Source organism: Camelina sativa, chromosome 11 (genome assembly GCF_030686135.1).
Source record: "Camelina sativa cultivar CO46 ecotype springtype chromosome 11, ASM3068613v1".
NCBI classification, from domain to species: Eukaryota; Viridiplantae; Streptophyta; class Magnoliopsida; order Brassicales; family Brassicaceae; genus Camelina; species Camelina sativa.
The window spans coordinates 43,114,303-43,127,945 of record NC_141890.1 but is presented as its reverse complement, the minus strand read 5'-3'; the positions used below and the strand labels follow the sequence as shown (position 1 = coordinate 43,127,945).

Below are 13,643 nucleotides of genomic sequence, written 5' to 3'. Positions count from 1 at the left end.
AATCTCAACTGCAAAAAGTAGCAGACCTGCTACAAGAAGACTCGCAAGACTGGAACCTAGAGAAGATCGCTGCAACTATCTCGGGATACGAACAGAAGGTGACCACTCTGAAACCAAGCAAACTCGGAGGCAAAGACAAATGAGCTTGGCTTCGAACGAGTTCTGGAATCTACACTGCTAAGTCTGGATACTATGAGGCCTTACACGAGGAAGCTAAGTGCAACCCGGAACTCTGGAACCCCAACAGCTACGACTGGAAAGCAAAACTCTGGAGAATAAAGTGCAACCCCAAGATAAAAATCCTCCTATGGAAAGCCCTACAAGATGCGCTACCAGTGGGAGAGAACCTTAAACATCGCCAGATCAACATAGAAGCAAAGTGTATCCACTGTGGGAAGGATGAAACGACTCTGCACATGTTCTTCACGTGTCGATTCGCAAGACATATCTGGGATCTTATGCCGTGTGAGGGCTCCCTGGATATAGATCGGCTCTCTATCTTCCAACAGGGCTTCGATGCATCCAAATTTCTAAAGTGTCTACCTCCGGTGGGACTTGGTGAAGGCAGTCTCACTCCATGGATTTTTTGGGACACATGGCATAATCAGAACAAGAGGATTTTCGAAGACAAACACTTAAAACCTTTAGAGGTTATTACACAAGCTACTGTAAGGGCGAAAGAGTGGACACAGAACCAGACCATAACAAACCCTCCACCGAAGGCACAATCGCCATTAGATGTGATCCCCATAGATGAAACCATCATAAGATGTAACATGGATGCGGTGTGGAACACAAACAAACAAGCGGTTATGGGATGGATTTTCACTAACCATCGTGGAGACATCGTTGATCAAGGATCTGAACCAGCAATAAATGTCCAATCACCACTTGTAGCAGAAGGCATGGCAGTCCTGAAAGCTTTACTTTCGGCCTCAACCTTGGGGATAACCCATTTAACTATTGCTTCCGACTCGATGAATCTGGTCAAAGCTATCAACTCGGAGATCCATCCAAAAGAGCTCCACGGGATTCTCTGCGATATCCTGAAATTTTTTCTATCTTTTACTAATGTTTTTTTTCGTTTTACATCTCGATCAAACAATATCAAAGCTGATTTGTTGGCAAAATACGTTTTGTCTTCTTTTGTAATGGGCCTAGCCCACTAATTAAACCAATGGATCATTTAGTTGCACAAAAAAAAAAAAGCTAGAATTTAGAAATTTTAAATAAAATAAAATAAACTCAATTTATAAATCCAAAATGATAGTTCTTCAAATATTTCTAAGCGACTCATCATCATACTAGTAAAACGGTAAGAAGAAGAAGACTTGACGAAGTTGCCATCATCATAGAGTCAAGAACCGAAATATCCTCGTAAGCCTCATCCGATCATGTGGATCCCCACAAGTCGACATTTCTAAAAAGTTTTTTTGTTTTGTTTTGTTAAAGAAGACTTTTGAATTTTGACTCTCTCCATCTAGTTTTCATTATTTTCTCACTCGTCGCTTATTTTTCAGTATTGTTTCTCTTTTGGACAATCAAATGTATAATGTACTATTGCGTGACCGATCTTGCATCTTGGCGCTCCCTACGGAATTGAGAGCGACTTAACTAAGTGTATGTATATATTTATCGATTTAGTATCCAAATTAAATAAATTGATTCAACTCACAACATAGTGATTAGTTATTTAGAACATATCAGCATCTTTGTCCAACAAAAAAAAAAAAAAAAAAAAAAAAAAAACACAGAATATATCAGCATATGAGAAAAGTCTACATGAATGAAACCGCAGGGAAATAAAGTCTAATGATTTATAAGTAAAGTTAACACTTAAGAAGAAACAAAAAAAAAGTTAACAATTTAAGATCAACTTTGTCATGCTGTTATTATTTTTTTTTCTAGCTATTTTCTTTCAAATGACCTCTTCTGAGAAATAATTTTAACATTAAAATTTGCATATGCAGGATTGTAATTTTGTAACGGTACGTGTTAGGAACATGGTGAGCTCTCTAGATTATCAAAATTCTCCAAAATCCCTTATACATACTTTTTCTTTTGATTATCAATCCATTTAACTTTTCATAGAAAAAAAATTGGTACGTGGTAACATAACTTAATATTGTTTTCTCATATATAAAATACACTCTTCCATCAAAATTAGCTATATGTATCAATGTATGTGGTCACATATATATATTAACATTACTGAAATAACTCTAGAAAAATCATATAATCACACAAGTATTTGGTTGATAGTAAGGATCTGCATAGCCATAAGCAGGATTGTATGGGTACGGGGAGTTATCAGAACCGGATATGAAATAATTTCATTCGGTAGTTTAGGTTCAGGCTTTTCCTCAGGCGGTTTAACATCATCTACCGAAACAATGTCTGCGTTACATATCTTTTTCAGCTTCATCACCATAACCGGTACGTCAATTTTTCCAACTACCGTTAGTTTCCCGGCTTTGTCATCCATTGTCATCGAAGTAACACCTATATTAAATTAGTAAAATACATGAATAAATATGTACATATTTCCCCAACGATACCGTACTACAAATCAAGTAATATAATTTAATTTACAAAGATACCGGTAAGTTGAGAAACGGTCTCAAACACTTTCTTCCTGATTCTTTCCTCGTAAATACTCAATTGTTCCTGTCATTTCAAAGCAGAGATTATGGCTAATTAACTGTATATTTTCACTTCACTTGACATAACCATAGTTAAATAATAATATGAATATGAAAGGGGTGCACCTTCGCGGCCATGGCTCGATAAAACTAAAAGCTTCAGAAATTTTGAAAGAGAGGAGGGAAAAATTAAGATATCGAATTAAGCTTCTTGATGAGTTCAGTGATATATCTATTTAAAAAGAAATTAGCGTATTACATACACTTTTAGTATATGACGCCCAAGCATTTTATATATTTCCATATCAATAGCATTGCCAACGACCACAAAGACGAGTGACGTAGTAAATCTCTATTTAGTTTGTTTTGAGTATTTTTCGTAAGTTGGTTTAAAATATAATTTCAGTGGTATAACCAAATCATGCGGAAATGTAGTATTTAGAATCCCGCGTGTACGGCAGGTGCCATTTATTGACTCTTTGGTCACGTTACAACTTACAACTTTTTAGGCAATTTCTCTTGAGTGTTGGAAAAGTTGAACCACATAGAAACAAAAGCTGATATCAAAACCGAGTTACAAGCTAAGTCATAATGGGTCTTTTATAAACTTTTAAAGATGTTGAAGATATGATGGGAAAGAGAAATATTATGTTGACAAAAGAGTAAAAATATGGTTGCTTGTAAAAGAAACAACACACAGAAAATTTAATCACTGAGTTCACGGCCTCAACCGCTACGTCTCGGGGGAGAACTCTTGCTCCCAAACTCCACTATATGAAAGAGGTTACACACCACACCACTAACTTGTGATGTTGTTCTTGGTTTACAGACTTTGGCACACACGGAAGAAGATACAAGAATCAAAGACAACAAAGAAGGAAAGCTCTCTCTTGAAACTCTCACGTTTCTCTCTTCCTCTAGAAGTCTCTTTTGTTTCTCTTTTCTCACCCACCTCCACTATCTATTCTTCCCTTGTAAATATATAAGAGAGTGTATATGGACTTCTTGTTCTCCTTTGCCAAGTTAATATTCGTCTGGCCCAATAAAGGCCTAATGTTGTGTTTTGTCAAACCCAATCTAACAATTCTCCACCTTTTGACAAACACAAACTCCCTCGACGACAACGTATGAAACCAGCCTCTTCCTCTTCCTCATCTTGTGAAATCAACACTACCGCCAAATTCCAAACTCCTCTGGCGATCTTCTCCGGTGAACAAACTCTGGCTGTGTTCTCCTCCATCATTCCCGACCTGCTCCGAGAATTTTGGAGACATCACCTTGGTCTCCTCCAATGAATCAACAAAACCACAGCTCCTTTGTCTCCTTTGACAAAACGTCTAAGGTGAACTCGACCACCGTCGTACGTTCTCCAATGACTACCTTTGGAAATCTCTTCCTCTGCAAATCCCAGGTACATCTAATCTCTCTCTTGTCTCCTCTTGACTCTTAGAGATTAGGATCTTCTGAGATTTTCCTGAAATTTTAAAGCTTATAAAATTTCCACTTCTGAAACTAATTCAGGTGATCGGCTCTGTTTACTTCTCCGACGAGCCTCACTACTTATCCGTTTAACTCCGCAGATTCTCTGTCGAGATACAGGTAATCACTTTTCACTGAATCTCCTTTTGCCGTTGTCAAACCTTTTTGTGATTCAGTTTTTAACCGAGAGACTTAACTCATCTACTCTGTTAACAGTTGAATTTCCACTCTCAACGACCACATAAGCTGCTCAGACATGAACACCTTCTGGTAAGACGTCAATCTCTTACCTTTTGCTCTGGACTTGTTGATATTTAGGACATGTTAAACATAAACACTAAACATGCCTGTCAACTGCGACTCCACCTGAAACCTTGTTTCTTTAAGCCTAGTTTCAGAAACCTTCACGACGGATCACGACCTTGAATCACCACTGCTTGACCAATTACTCCAACCTCATGGTCTGATGTGATTCTTTGCCAAGTCCTCTTTGGAACTTTCATAAGCTGCTCCACCTGGAACTAATCACCCTTATCACAACTCCACAACCCTTTTTCAGGTAGTTCCTTCACAGCCCTTTGTGACAGCTCATCCAATGACTTATGATCTTCAAGCTTTTACAGAGACTAACCACCTTTTTCCTTTGTCAAATCTGTCCTGCAAGATCATGTCACAAACACTAGGACTGCTTCTTTAATGAGAATTGCCGCCTTCACCTGTTAAGACATCCCCGGTAACCCTTCTCAAGCTGAGTCACCTTTTTTTTTTCTTACGTCTCTCTCAAATTCCATAGACTCCATGAAACTCTAACTTCAATTTCATGTCTACTCTCACAGCAGCTCCTCTGTTGAACATCCCATGTTCTTCTTTCTCCTTGATGACTTCAGGTTCCCTCTTGACCATGAATCATCCTTCGATCTCTAGCTGCTGGAGTTATTTTTATTTTCTTTTGAGCCACCAAAATCTTAACTTGGATTTCCTGAATTTTCATCACAGAACCTCCACCTGGAATCAGTCTCCAACTCTCGACAACTGATTCTCCACAGGTTACCAACTTCTCTGATCCTGAATCACTCTCTCCTGATTCGATACTTACAAAAAATTCAAGAACTTAACTAACTGTCCTTTTTTCTTGAATTTTTCCCAACAACTCCATCTGGAATATAATTCTCTTCACATTAATTCCAGGTGCCTACAGGTAACTCCCTCAACCCTCCTAATCTCTTTTTATCGACATAATTTTTTTTTATTTCCCAAAGCTGACTTGTTTCCTTTTTTCTCTTCCTCCTGCCAGCCTACAATGTCGATAGTGGAGTTACTTGGAGCTGTGTCGCCTTTCAAGCGATGTTAAGGAGATCATAGCAGACTTGAAAATCCTTTCCAGGTACTGCTTGAGTCTTAAAATCTGTTGGATGAATAGTAGTTAGTATCTTGTTCAAGACCACCTCTCCTTTAGATACCAAACCTTTGATGAACTGTGTTTTAGCTTCAGAAATCCCGAAAGCCTTAACTTCCGTTTCCTGACTTTCTTGTGAGAGAGCTAGACCTCCTTTAGCTCCATCTCTACTAACGTCCATTACATTGGACCTTGAAGCTTCTCTCAATTCTTTCATTTCAACTTTATCGCTTAAGCTCTCCTGAACCAAACTGATTTCTGACAGCTCTGCTTCTCCATTGACACTTTCTGGTTTATCCTCCAAAACCCTTTCATCCTTCATTTTATTATCACAGTGCATCCGGTCTAGACTGTGATCTCTCAACCGTGGCTGGTCATCAGAAATTTCTTTACTCTTCTCAGATTTAGCCTCATCTGAACTTTCTGATTTTTCCGTTGAGGATGAATCTCCACCTGTAGCTGATGATTCTCTTCTCTCAAAACCATATGGAGTAGGTCCTTGAATCAAATTCACGCTGAAAGTCACCTTCTTTGACTTCTTCTTTCTCACTCCATCTTCAGCCTTAGCAATATCTTTTCCACTGATTGCAGCCTGTGACACATTTACTTCACCCTTAACAACTGTGCCTTGAAGATAATAAAGCCCATCGTGATATTTCCCAGATATCACCTTTTTATTATCCTTGTAGAAGTGAACCATGAAATCACTTCCCTTATACCTGCAGCCTGATTTTTCTAACATCCCATAAGAAATCAGATTCCTACTCACATCCGGAATGTATTTTACATCCTTGAGTATCACTACAGAACCATCTTGATTCTGAATTTTTATTTTCCCACTTCCTTTGATTTCTCCATGAGTTTTGTCAGCCAGTAGCACTCTACCTCCACTGAACTCCTTGAAGTCAAACAAGACTTCTTTGTCTGGTGTACTGTGGAGCGTACAACCAGAGTCCATAACCCATTCCTTACCAAAGTCTTGAGTGCTCACTGTTAACACCAAAGGCTGCAAAGGCTCAGTTGCAATATTAGCCGATTCTGTATGTTTCTTCCTTTCATGGCATTCTCTTTTCCAGTGCCCTTCCTTGCCACAAATGAAACAACTTATGTCAGTTTTGCTGTGCCTCGGTCTTGACCTACCACTGCTCTTAGACCTTCCTCTCCCCTGGTTGTTGTTGAACCTGTTCTCTGATCTACCTTTTCTCTCAACATACAACCCTCCTGCCTCTGATCTTGGAAGCTTCCCACTTTCTGTAAGCTCTCTTTCCTTTGATTTTGCAGCCCCTATAACATCATTCAACCTCAAAATGTCTCTGCCATACTTCAGGGTCTCTTTGAGTTGATCATACCTGTCAGATAATGAACTCAACAACAATATAGCCTGAACTTCTTCTGTCACATCTACTCCAATGTTGTTTAGATCCGCAACCAGCTTAAGAAAGTCATCCACATTCTCATCTATACTCTTAGAATCTGTCATTTTAAAAGTATAGAACTTAAGATGTAAGTAGATGCGATTAGGCAAAGAGGTCTCCATATATAACCAGTTTAGAGTAGACCACATGGCTGCTGTTGTTTCACAATGTGTGATCTTCCTTAGTACTTGATTTCCAACGTTTAGTACTATGAGATCTTTGGCCTTCTCTGATTTTTCAAACTTTACAGGATCAATACTTGGAGACTGCCCAGAACCTCCGCTTGTTCCCGTTTGAGAGTCCCTCTGAGCTGCTGTAGTTTCCGCTTCTGTAGTAGGTGGGTCTTTTAGCAGCTGTTCATCACTCAAGATCTCTTTCAGCCCTAGGACACCAAAGTGAGCCAACATCCTGACCTTCCACAAGGAAAAGTCACCTGTGCCATCAAACCTGTCCACCTCCACCCTAGTGTTACTCATCTTGTAAGTCTCCCTGAAACCCAGACTTGAACCTCTTTAGCAACCTTACACCAAGCATGGCGCTCTGATACCACTTGTTGAGAAAAGAGTAAGTATATGGTTGCTTGTAAAAGAAACAACACACAGAAAATTTGATCACCGAGTTCACGGCCTCAACCGCTATATCTCGGGGGAGAACTCTTGCTCCCAAACTCCACTATATGAAAGAGGTTACACACACCACACCACTAACTTGTGATGTTGTTCTTGGTTTACAGATTTTGGCACACACGGAAGGAGATACAAGAATCAAAGACAACAAAGAAGGAAAAGCTCTCTCTTGAAACTCTCACGTTTCTCTCTTCTCTAGAAATCTTTTTTGTTTCTCTTTTCTCACCCACCTCCACTATCTCTTCTTCCCTTGTAAATATATAAAAGAGTGGATATGGACTTCTTGTTCTCCTTTGCCAAGTTAATATTCGTCTGGCCCAATAAAGACCCAATGTTGTGTTTTGTCAAACCCTATCTAACAGATTCATTGTTCTTGTCGCTTGTCTCTAGGTATGGTAGCAATGTTGACTCAAAGTCAAACAAAAAAGATTTCGAAGCTGTCCGGAGGAAACTTTAAAGCCACGAGATTATCTGATAAGTCAAGAAGAAAGGAACGTTAGCAGTTTCGTGATCTTCTAGTTTTTGTGTTTTTGATGGCAATTGGAATATTACATGTTTATTATAATTTTTTTTACTGTTTTTTAATTACATCCAATAAAATTATCGAACGACATAGGAAAAAATATCATGTTAAGGGATGCCACACAAAAATTAAGAAATTGTTCAAAAACTATATATATATAAAATTATTTTACAATGTTTGTGAAACTATATCGTAAGTTATACCTCTCTATTCGTTTGCTATATCTGTGAGTATTATCTAGAACAAGACAGAAGTGCATAATATTACTACATCAAATTGTGGGGGAAATTGTTGTATTTTTTGTTGAATGTGTTAGTGTTCAAAATATACAAGTAGATGTGTCTTATCTTATCTGATTAAGTTTATAAGTAATTTTGCTAAATAACCTCCTTTTTTAATCGTCTACCTACATGTCATGACTTCATTCTTCTAACATTAAAAGATTAAAATTATATTTTAATGAAACTAAATCAATGTGGGGTATAAGATACTTTCAAAGTCTTGTGTCAACGCCTAACTTTCAAAAGTCTTGTGTCAACGCCTAAAGGCGCTGTTACCAGGTTTAATTTCAGAGACACAATCGGCCTTTGTTCCGGGTCGTTTGATCTCAAACAATATATTGATTGTTCAGGAGATATTTCACGGGTTGCGAACGAATAAGTCAAGTAAAGGAAATTTTATGGTAATTAAGACGGACATGAGCAAGGCATATGATAGAATTAAGTGGGGCTTTGTAGAGGTTTTACTACGGAAAATGGGTTTTGCGGAACGATGGATCTCCTGGATTATGTTTTGCGTCTCTTCGGTGGAGTATAGGGTTCTTCTCAATGGTCAACCGAATGGATTGATAGTTCCGGGAAGAGGATTGAGACAAGGTGATCCGCTGTCACCATAATTATTTATTTTATGCACGGAGGTACTTATTGCAAATGTGCGGAAGGAGGAGACAGATAAACAGATTACGGGTATTAAGGTGGCAAACAAGTGCCCGCCAATCACCCACTTGTTATTTGCGGATGACAGTCTTTTTTCTGTAAGGTTGATAAGGACCAATGTGGGGTGGTTTTGGAAATTCTAAAATAGTATGAGGCGGCTTCGGGGCAGTAAATTAATTTTGCAAAATCTTCGATTCAGTTTGGTCACACGGTAGATGATATGACAAAGACGGCGATGCAAAATCTTCGATTCAGTTCAGGGGATCCTAGGGATAACCAATCAGGGTGGCATGGATTCTTATTTGGGGATCCCTGAGAGTTTGGGGGGGGGGGGGGGTCAAAAACAAAGGTTTTTTCCTTTGTTCGGGATCGTCTACAGAGTCGGACGACCGGCTGGTCAGCGAGGTTGCTCTCGAAAGGGGGGGAAGGAGGTGATGATTAAGTCGATCGCGACGGCTGTCCCAACTTTTGTGATGTCTTGTTATCGTCTGCCCAAGACTATCTAAACTGACTAGTGCAGTGGCAAACTTCTGGTGGAGTACAAATGGTCAGGCAGGGGGTATGCATTGGATTGCTTGGGAGAGGCTTTGTTGTAGCAAACAGTTGGGTGGATTAGGTTTCAAGAATGTTGGTGATTTCAACACGGCCCTGCTAGCTAAGCAGTTTTGGCGATTGATAGATTGCCCGGACTCACTGTTTGCAAGGATCTTTAAAAGTAGGTATTATCGGAACTCTGATTCTCTGGATCCAATACGATCTTATTCACCCTCGTATGGGTGGAGGAGCATCGTATCTGCTCGCTCTCTGGTGAAAAAAAATGGATTATTACACGGGTTGGCTCAGGGACCTCCATTTCGATATGGACGGATCCCTGGGTTCCAGCTCAATTCCCGAGACCAGCCTTAAGTAACGGTCCTTTTAAGGACCCAACTCTCCGGTTACCTCATTTGATTGATAGACGAACAAATTCTTGGCGAAAGGATCTGCTTGCTCAGCATTTTGATCCAGTGGATATCGCTCTGATAGAGGCAATACCTCTAAGCAGTTGTTCCAAGGCAGATTATTTGGGATGGCACTTTACTAAAACTGGGAAATATACGGTTAAATCTGGGTATAAGACGGAACGGGTGGATGTCAAAGGTCCTTTTCGAGCATTCGGATCTGGTCTGGTGATCACTCCCCTTCTTGCTAGGGTTTGGAAAGTAAAATGTCCACCAAAACTACAACATTTTATGTGGCAAGTGTTATCGGGTTGTATTTCGGTATCGGTTAATTTGCGTCGTTGGGGGTTGGGTTGTGATGTCGTTTGTACATGGTGCGAGATGGAGGAGGAGAATATAAATCATGCCATCTTTCTATGCCCGCCGACCCGACAAGTCTGGGCTTTAGCTCATGTACTAGTGGGGCCGCAGCTATTCCCGACGAATTCTGTATATGCTAATGTTGATCATTTTCTGGATTCCAAAAATCCGGGTTCACAGGTTCAGGCGTTTCCCTGGTTGATGTGGTATATTTGGAAAGCTAGAAATACCTGTGTTTTTGAAAATCAGACAGAACGCCCTAATGAGACGGTCCAGGTGGCAGAGGGCGAGGCTTTGTCCTGGCAGGAGGCTCAGGTCAATGTCGAGGGGGAGGAGTTTAACTCCACTCTTACGTGTCTAGCACCTGGGTATAGGAGGGATTTATCTCTTCCTCCAGTTTTTACGAGGCAGAGATGTTTTGTTGACGCCTCTTGGAAAGCGACTGATGTTTTTACCGGTGCAGGATGGTGCTGTATTTCGTCACAAGGATCGCCCCCAGTGCTTGGAGTGACAAATTTCCGGCGAAGCTTATCCCCGTTACATGCAGAAGTTGAAGCTTTCATCTGGGCGATGCGTTGTATGATTGGCCATAACTTCCGGGATGTGGTTTTTCTCACCGACTGCTCCGACTTGGTGAAGATGGTGTATTTTCTAACTGATTGGCCAGCTTTCGCAACCTATCTCGATGACATTCGAATTGACAGGGAGGAGTTTTCTTTATTTTCTTTGCTTTATGTTTCACGTAATGCTAATGTACGAGCGGATTCTTTAGCACGTCAAGCGCGTATGTCTCTGCATCATGTTTTGTTTGTAGACAATTTTCTTACTAACTGACTCGTTTGAGCTGGTTCTTTTTGTTGAAAAAAAAAAAAAAAAGAAAAAAAAAGTAAAACTAGATCGAATGCAATCCCTACAATAAGAGAATTTTGCTCAAGAAACTAACAATAGAAACACAGCTTATAAATGGAAAGCAAAAATATAACAGACGCCAAACAAAATATATATGTGCGAAGCATCTACAAACAAATGAAAAATGAATATAATTTCCAAATAGAGTCAAAGTTAAGTTTTTTTTTTTTTTTTTTGATTAATAGAATGTGATCAAAATAGGACTTATATTAGTAAGAATGTGATCTGTTTTTTTCCATGGTGTTAGTTTTGATTTTTTGGTTTACCAAGCTCAGGTTCTACATTTTTCTCTTGATCATGGTTATCTTTAGGAGAAAACTACAACTTCAACTCCCTTTTAAATCTTCTCTCCGTTTAGTTCTTCTACTGAGTCCAAAAGAGATTCTTGTAGTCTCACTCTCCCAATAATCTATAGCTTTAAAATAATTTAAAGTAACACAAGACTTTTGTTCGATTTCAAAATCAATATAATTCCATTATCCAAAATTTTATACTCTTTATTATTTTGTGATTTATAGTAGCAAAATAGTAAGAAGACTTGAATAATATATAATCTCAGAGTCAATAATGGAACTATCCTCGAAGCCTCGTTCCATGTGTGGATCCTCCGATGTCGACATGTGGGGATCTTCTAGTATATCAGTTTTTTTTAAGTTTTGTTTTGTTTTATTATCAAAGGAGACTTTTCTAATCTTGACTATCTCCATCTCATATCTCATTCCTTTAGTTCAAAATTATTTTAAAATTTTAGTTCTTATCTTGACTATCTCGAACTTGATTCTTGATGTTAAAAACGAAGTTGAGAGCGACTTAACTATGTGTGTGTATATTTGTACCCATCGATTCAACCAGTCCGTCGCAATATATGTTATTAGTAAGCTAGCTAGAGACAATGTATAGAGAATATATTCAGCATAAGACTAAAAAAAGAAGTCCACTTGAACGAACCGCAAGGAAAAAGACTGTTATTAGATGATTTTAAAGTAAATAAATTAACAAAGCGTAGATCAATTTTATCATACATTAACAGAAGGTCGTACGAGAAATGTATATTACAAGTAGTATAGCCCCAAAAAAATTACACTCTTCCATCAAAACTAAGTGTTGAATAACTTAACATTATTTGAGATAACTCTAGAAAAATCACATAATCACACAACCTGGCTCGTCTCCTACAAATCTAGAATTCCCCTGTGGCTGATAGTAAGAATTTGCATAGGCAGGATTGTATTGGTACTGGTGGTAGTTCATCGGAATCGGCCAGGCAACAACTTCAGGTTTAGCAGCCGGTTTAGCTTCAGGCTTTTTCTCCGGTTCAGCCTTTTTCTCTGGTGGTTTAACAACTTCAACCGAAACAATCTCAGTGTTACATAGCTTCCTTAGCTTCATCACAATAACCGATACATCAACTTCACCAACAACCGTCATTTTCCCGGTTTTGTCATCCAATGCTATCGAAGCAACACCTATATCAAAAAAAAAAAAAAAAAAAAACAAAAATACATGAATAAATGTTCATTTCGCACAATAAGATCATATTATAAATTCTGAAAATGTAATTTATGAAAAAAATACCTGGACATCTAGAAACGGTGACAAACGCTTTCTTCCTGATTCTTTCCTCGTGAATACTCAATTGCAACACAGCTTTCTGTTATTTCAAAACCAAAGATCAGTATGGTCGTTGATTGCATATTTTCATTCTAATTAACATAACTATGTATAGTTTAATATATATAGTTAGTACTAATAACGATTAATCAACGCATGTTTTTATAATAAATTAGAGATAAAAAGGAAATTAGGGCGTACCATCGGAGGCATGGCTCGAGAAAAAAACTATAGAAAATCTTCAGAAATTTTCAATTATTTTTGAGAGAGAGAGACAGAGAGAGAAGAGAGATGGTTTAAGATATCGAATATTCTTGATGACAATAGCAAGTCCAATGCCCGTTTATATAGAAATTGCTTAGGAATTTGCGACTATTATTAAAGTATTGAATTCACTACATGACCCACAACGTTAAAGTTTTTTGTATTTTTTAAATAAGCCAACGACCATAAAAAGGTTAAAAGTAGTCATTCTTTATTAATTTGTTTTTTTTTTTATGTCCTAGTATTTTTTAAAAAAGATTTGGTTGAAATTTAATAATATCAGTGAAACGAAAGCAAACGGAAGTGTAGTATTCAGAATTCCGCGTGGACGACCCGGACAACGTTGATTATATTGACCTCAGCTATTGACTCCTTCGGTCATAAGAACTTCTCAAGCAAGTTCCTTCCTTAATATAGAAACCAAAGCTGAAATCGAATTAAACCTTTCTTTAATTGTATAACTAATTTTTTGGAGTATACTACAATTTAGATTATTTTTTTATAAACCATTTGTATTAATTTTTTGTTTCTAATCATTAAAT

The 13,643-nt window shown here is 38.3% G+C and overlaps 3 protein-coding genes and 1 long non-coding RNA gene across 5 annotated transcripts; 2 read left to right on the top strand and 2 right to left on the bottom strand.

Annotated features, from left to right (window-relative positions):
- Positions 1-2,099: 2,099 nt before the first annotated feature.
- Positions 2,100-2,907, bottom strand: LOC104725788 (heavy metal-associated isoprenylated plant protein 14-like). The gene is made up of 3 exons (XM_087476087.1): positions 2,769-2,907; positions 2,601-2,667; positions 2,100-2,502 (listed from the first exon to the last, which is right to left on the bottom strand). The coding sequence occupies exons 1-3, from the start codon at positions 2,778-2,780 to the stop codon at positions 2,240-2,242; spliced, it is 342 nt and encodes a 113-aa protein (XP_087332213.1). The 5' UTR covers positions 2,781-2,907; the 3' UTR covers positions 2,100-2,239.
- Positions 2,908-3,271: 364 nt separating this feature from the next.
- Positions 3,272-4,673, top strand: LOC104774190 (uncharacterized). 2 transcript variants are annotated; one of them, XR_015572013.1, is made up of 4 exons: positions 3,272-4,053; positions 4,164-4,241; positions 4,338-4,391; positions 4,509-4,673. It is a non-coding gene; the product is annotated as an uncharacterized LOC104774190 (long non-coding RNA). The 2 variants fall into 2 exon arrangements; XR_015572014.1 differs by having other exon boundaries at positions 3,916-4,053; positions 4,514-4,646.
- A 4,162-nt stretch (positions 4,674-8,835) lies between these two features.
- Positions 8,836-11,151, top strand: LOC104728834 (uncharacterized). The gene is made up of 2 exons (XM_010447763.2): positions 8,836-8,956; positions 9,860-11,151. Exons 1-2 carry the CDS (start codon positions 8,836-8,838, stop codon positions 11,149-11,151), a joined length of 1,413 nt encoding a protein of 470 aa, XP_010446065.2.
- A 1,013-nt stretch (positions 11,152-12,164) lies between these two features.
- On the bottom strand, positions 12,165-13,630 carry LOC104725787 (heavy metal-associated isoprenylated plant protein 13-like). Its single transcript, XM_010444513.2, has 3 exons — positions 13,039-13,630; positions 12,802-12,877; positions 12,165-12,692 (listed from the first exon to the last, which is right to left on the bottom strand). The coding sequence occupies exons 1-3, from the start codon at positions 13,048-13,050 to the stop codon at positions 12,370-12,372; spliced, it is 411 nt and encodes a 136-aa protein (XP_010442815.1). The 5' UTR covers positions 13,051-13,630; the 3' UTR covers positions 12,165-12,369.
- Between the last annotated feature and the right edge of the window lie 13 nt (positions 13,631-13,643).

What these genes read in the sequence shown, in the direction of transcription:
- LOC104728834 (XM_010447763.2), top strand. Translation starts at nt 8,836, where the DNA reads ATGGGTTTTGCGGAACGATGGATCTCCTGGATTATGTTTTGCGTCTCT. An exon ending in GGGAAGAGGATTGAGACAAG is followed by an intron (nt 8,957 to 9,859) that starts GTGATCCGCTGT and finishes GGGTTGGCTCAG; the next exon opens with GGACCTCCATTTCGATATGG.
- LOC104725787 (XM_010444513.2), bottom strand. An exon ending in CACCGTTTCTAGATGTCCAG is followed by an intron (nt 12,693 to 12,801) that starts GTATTTTTTTCA and finishes TTTTTGATATAG; the next exon opens with GTGTTGCTTCGATAGCATTG.
- LOC104725788 (XM_087476087.1), bottom strand. An exon ending in GACCGTTTCTCAACTTACCG is followed by an intron (nt 2,503 to 2,600) that starts GTATCTTTGTAA and finishes AATTTAATATAG; the next exon opens with GTGTTACTTCGATGACAATG.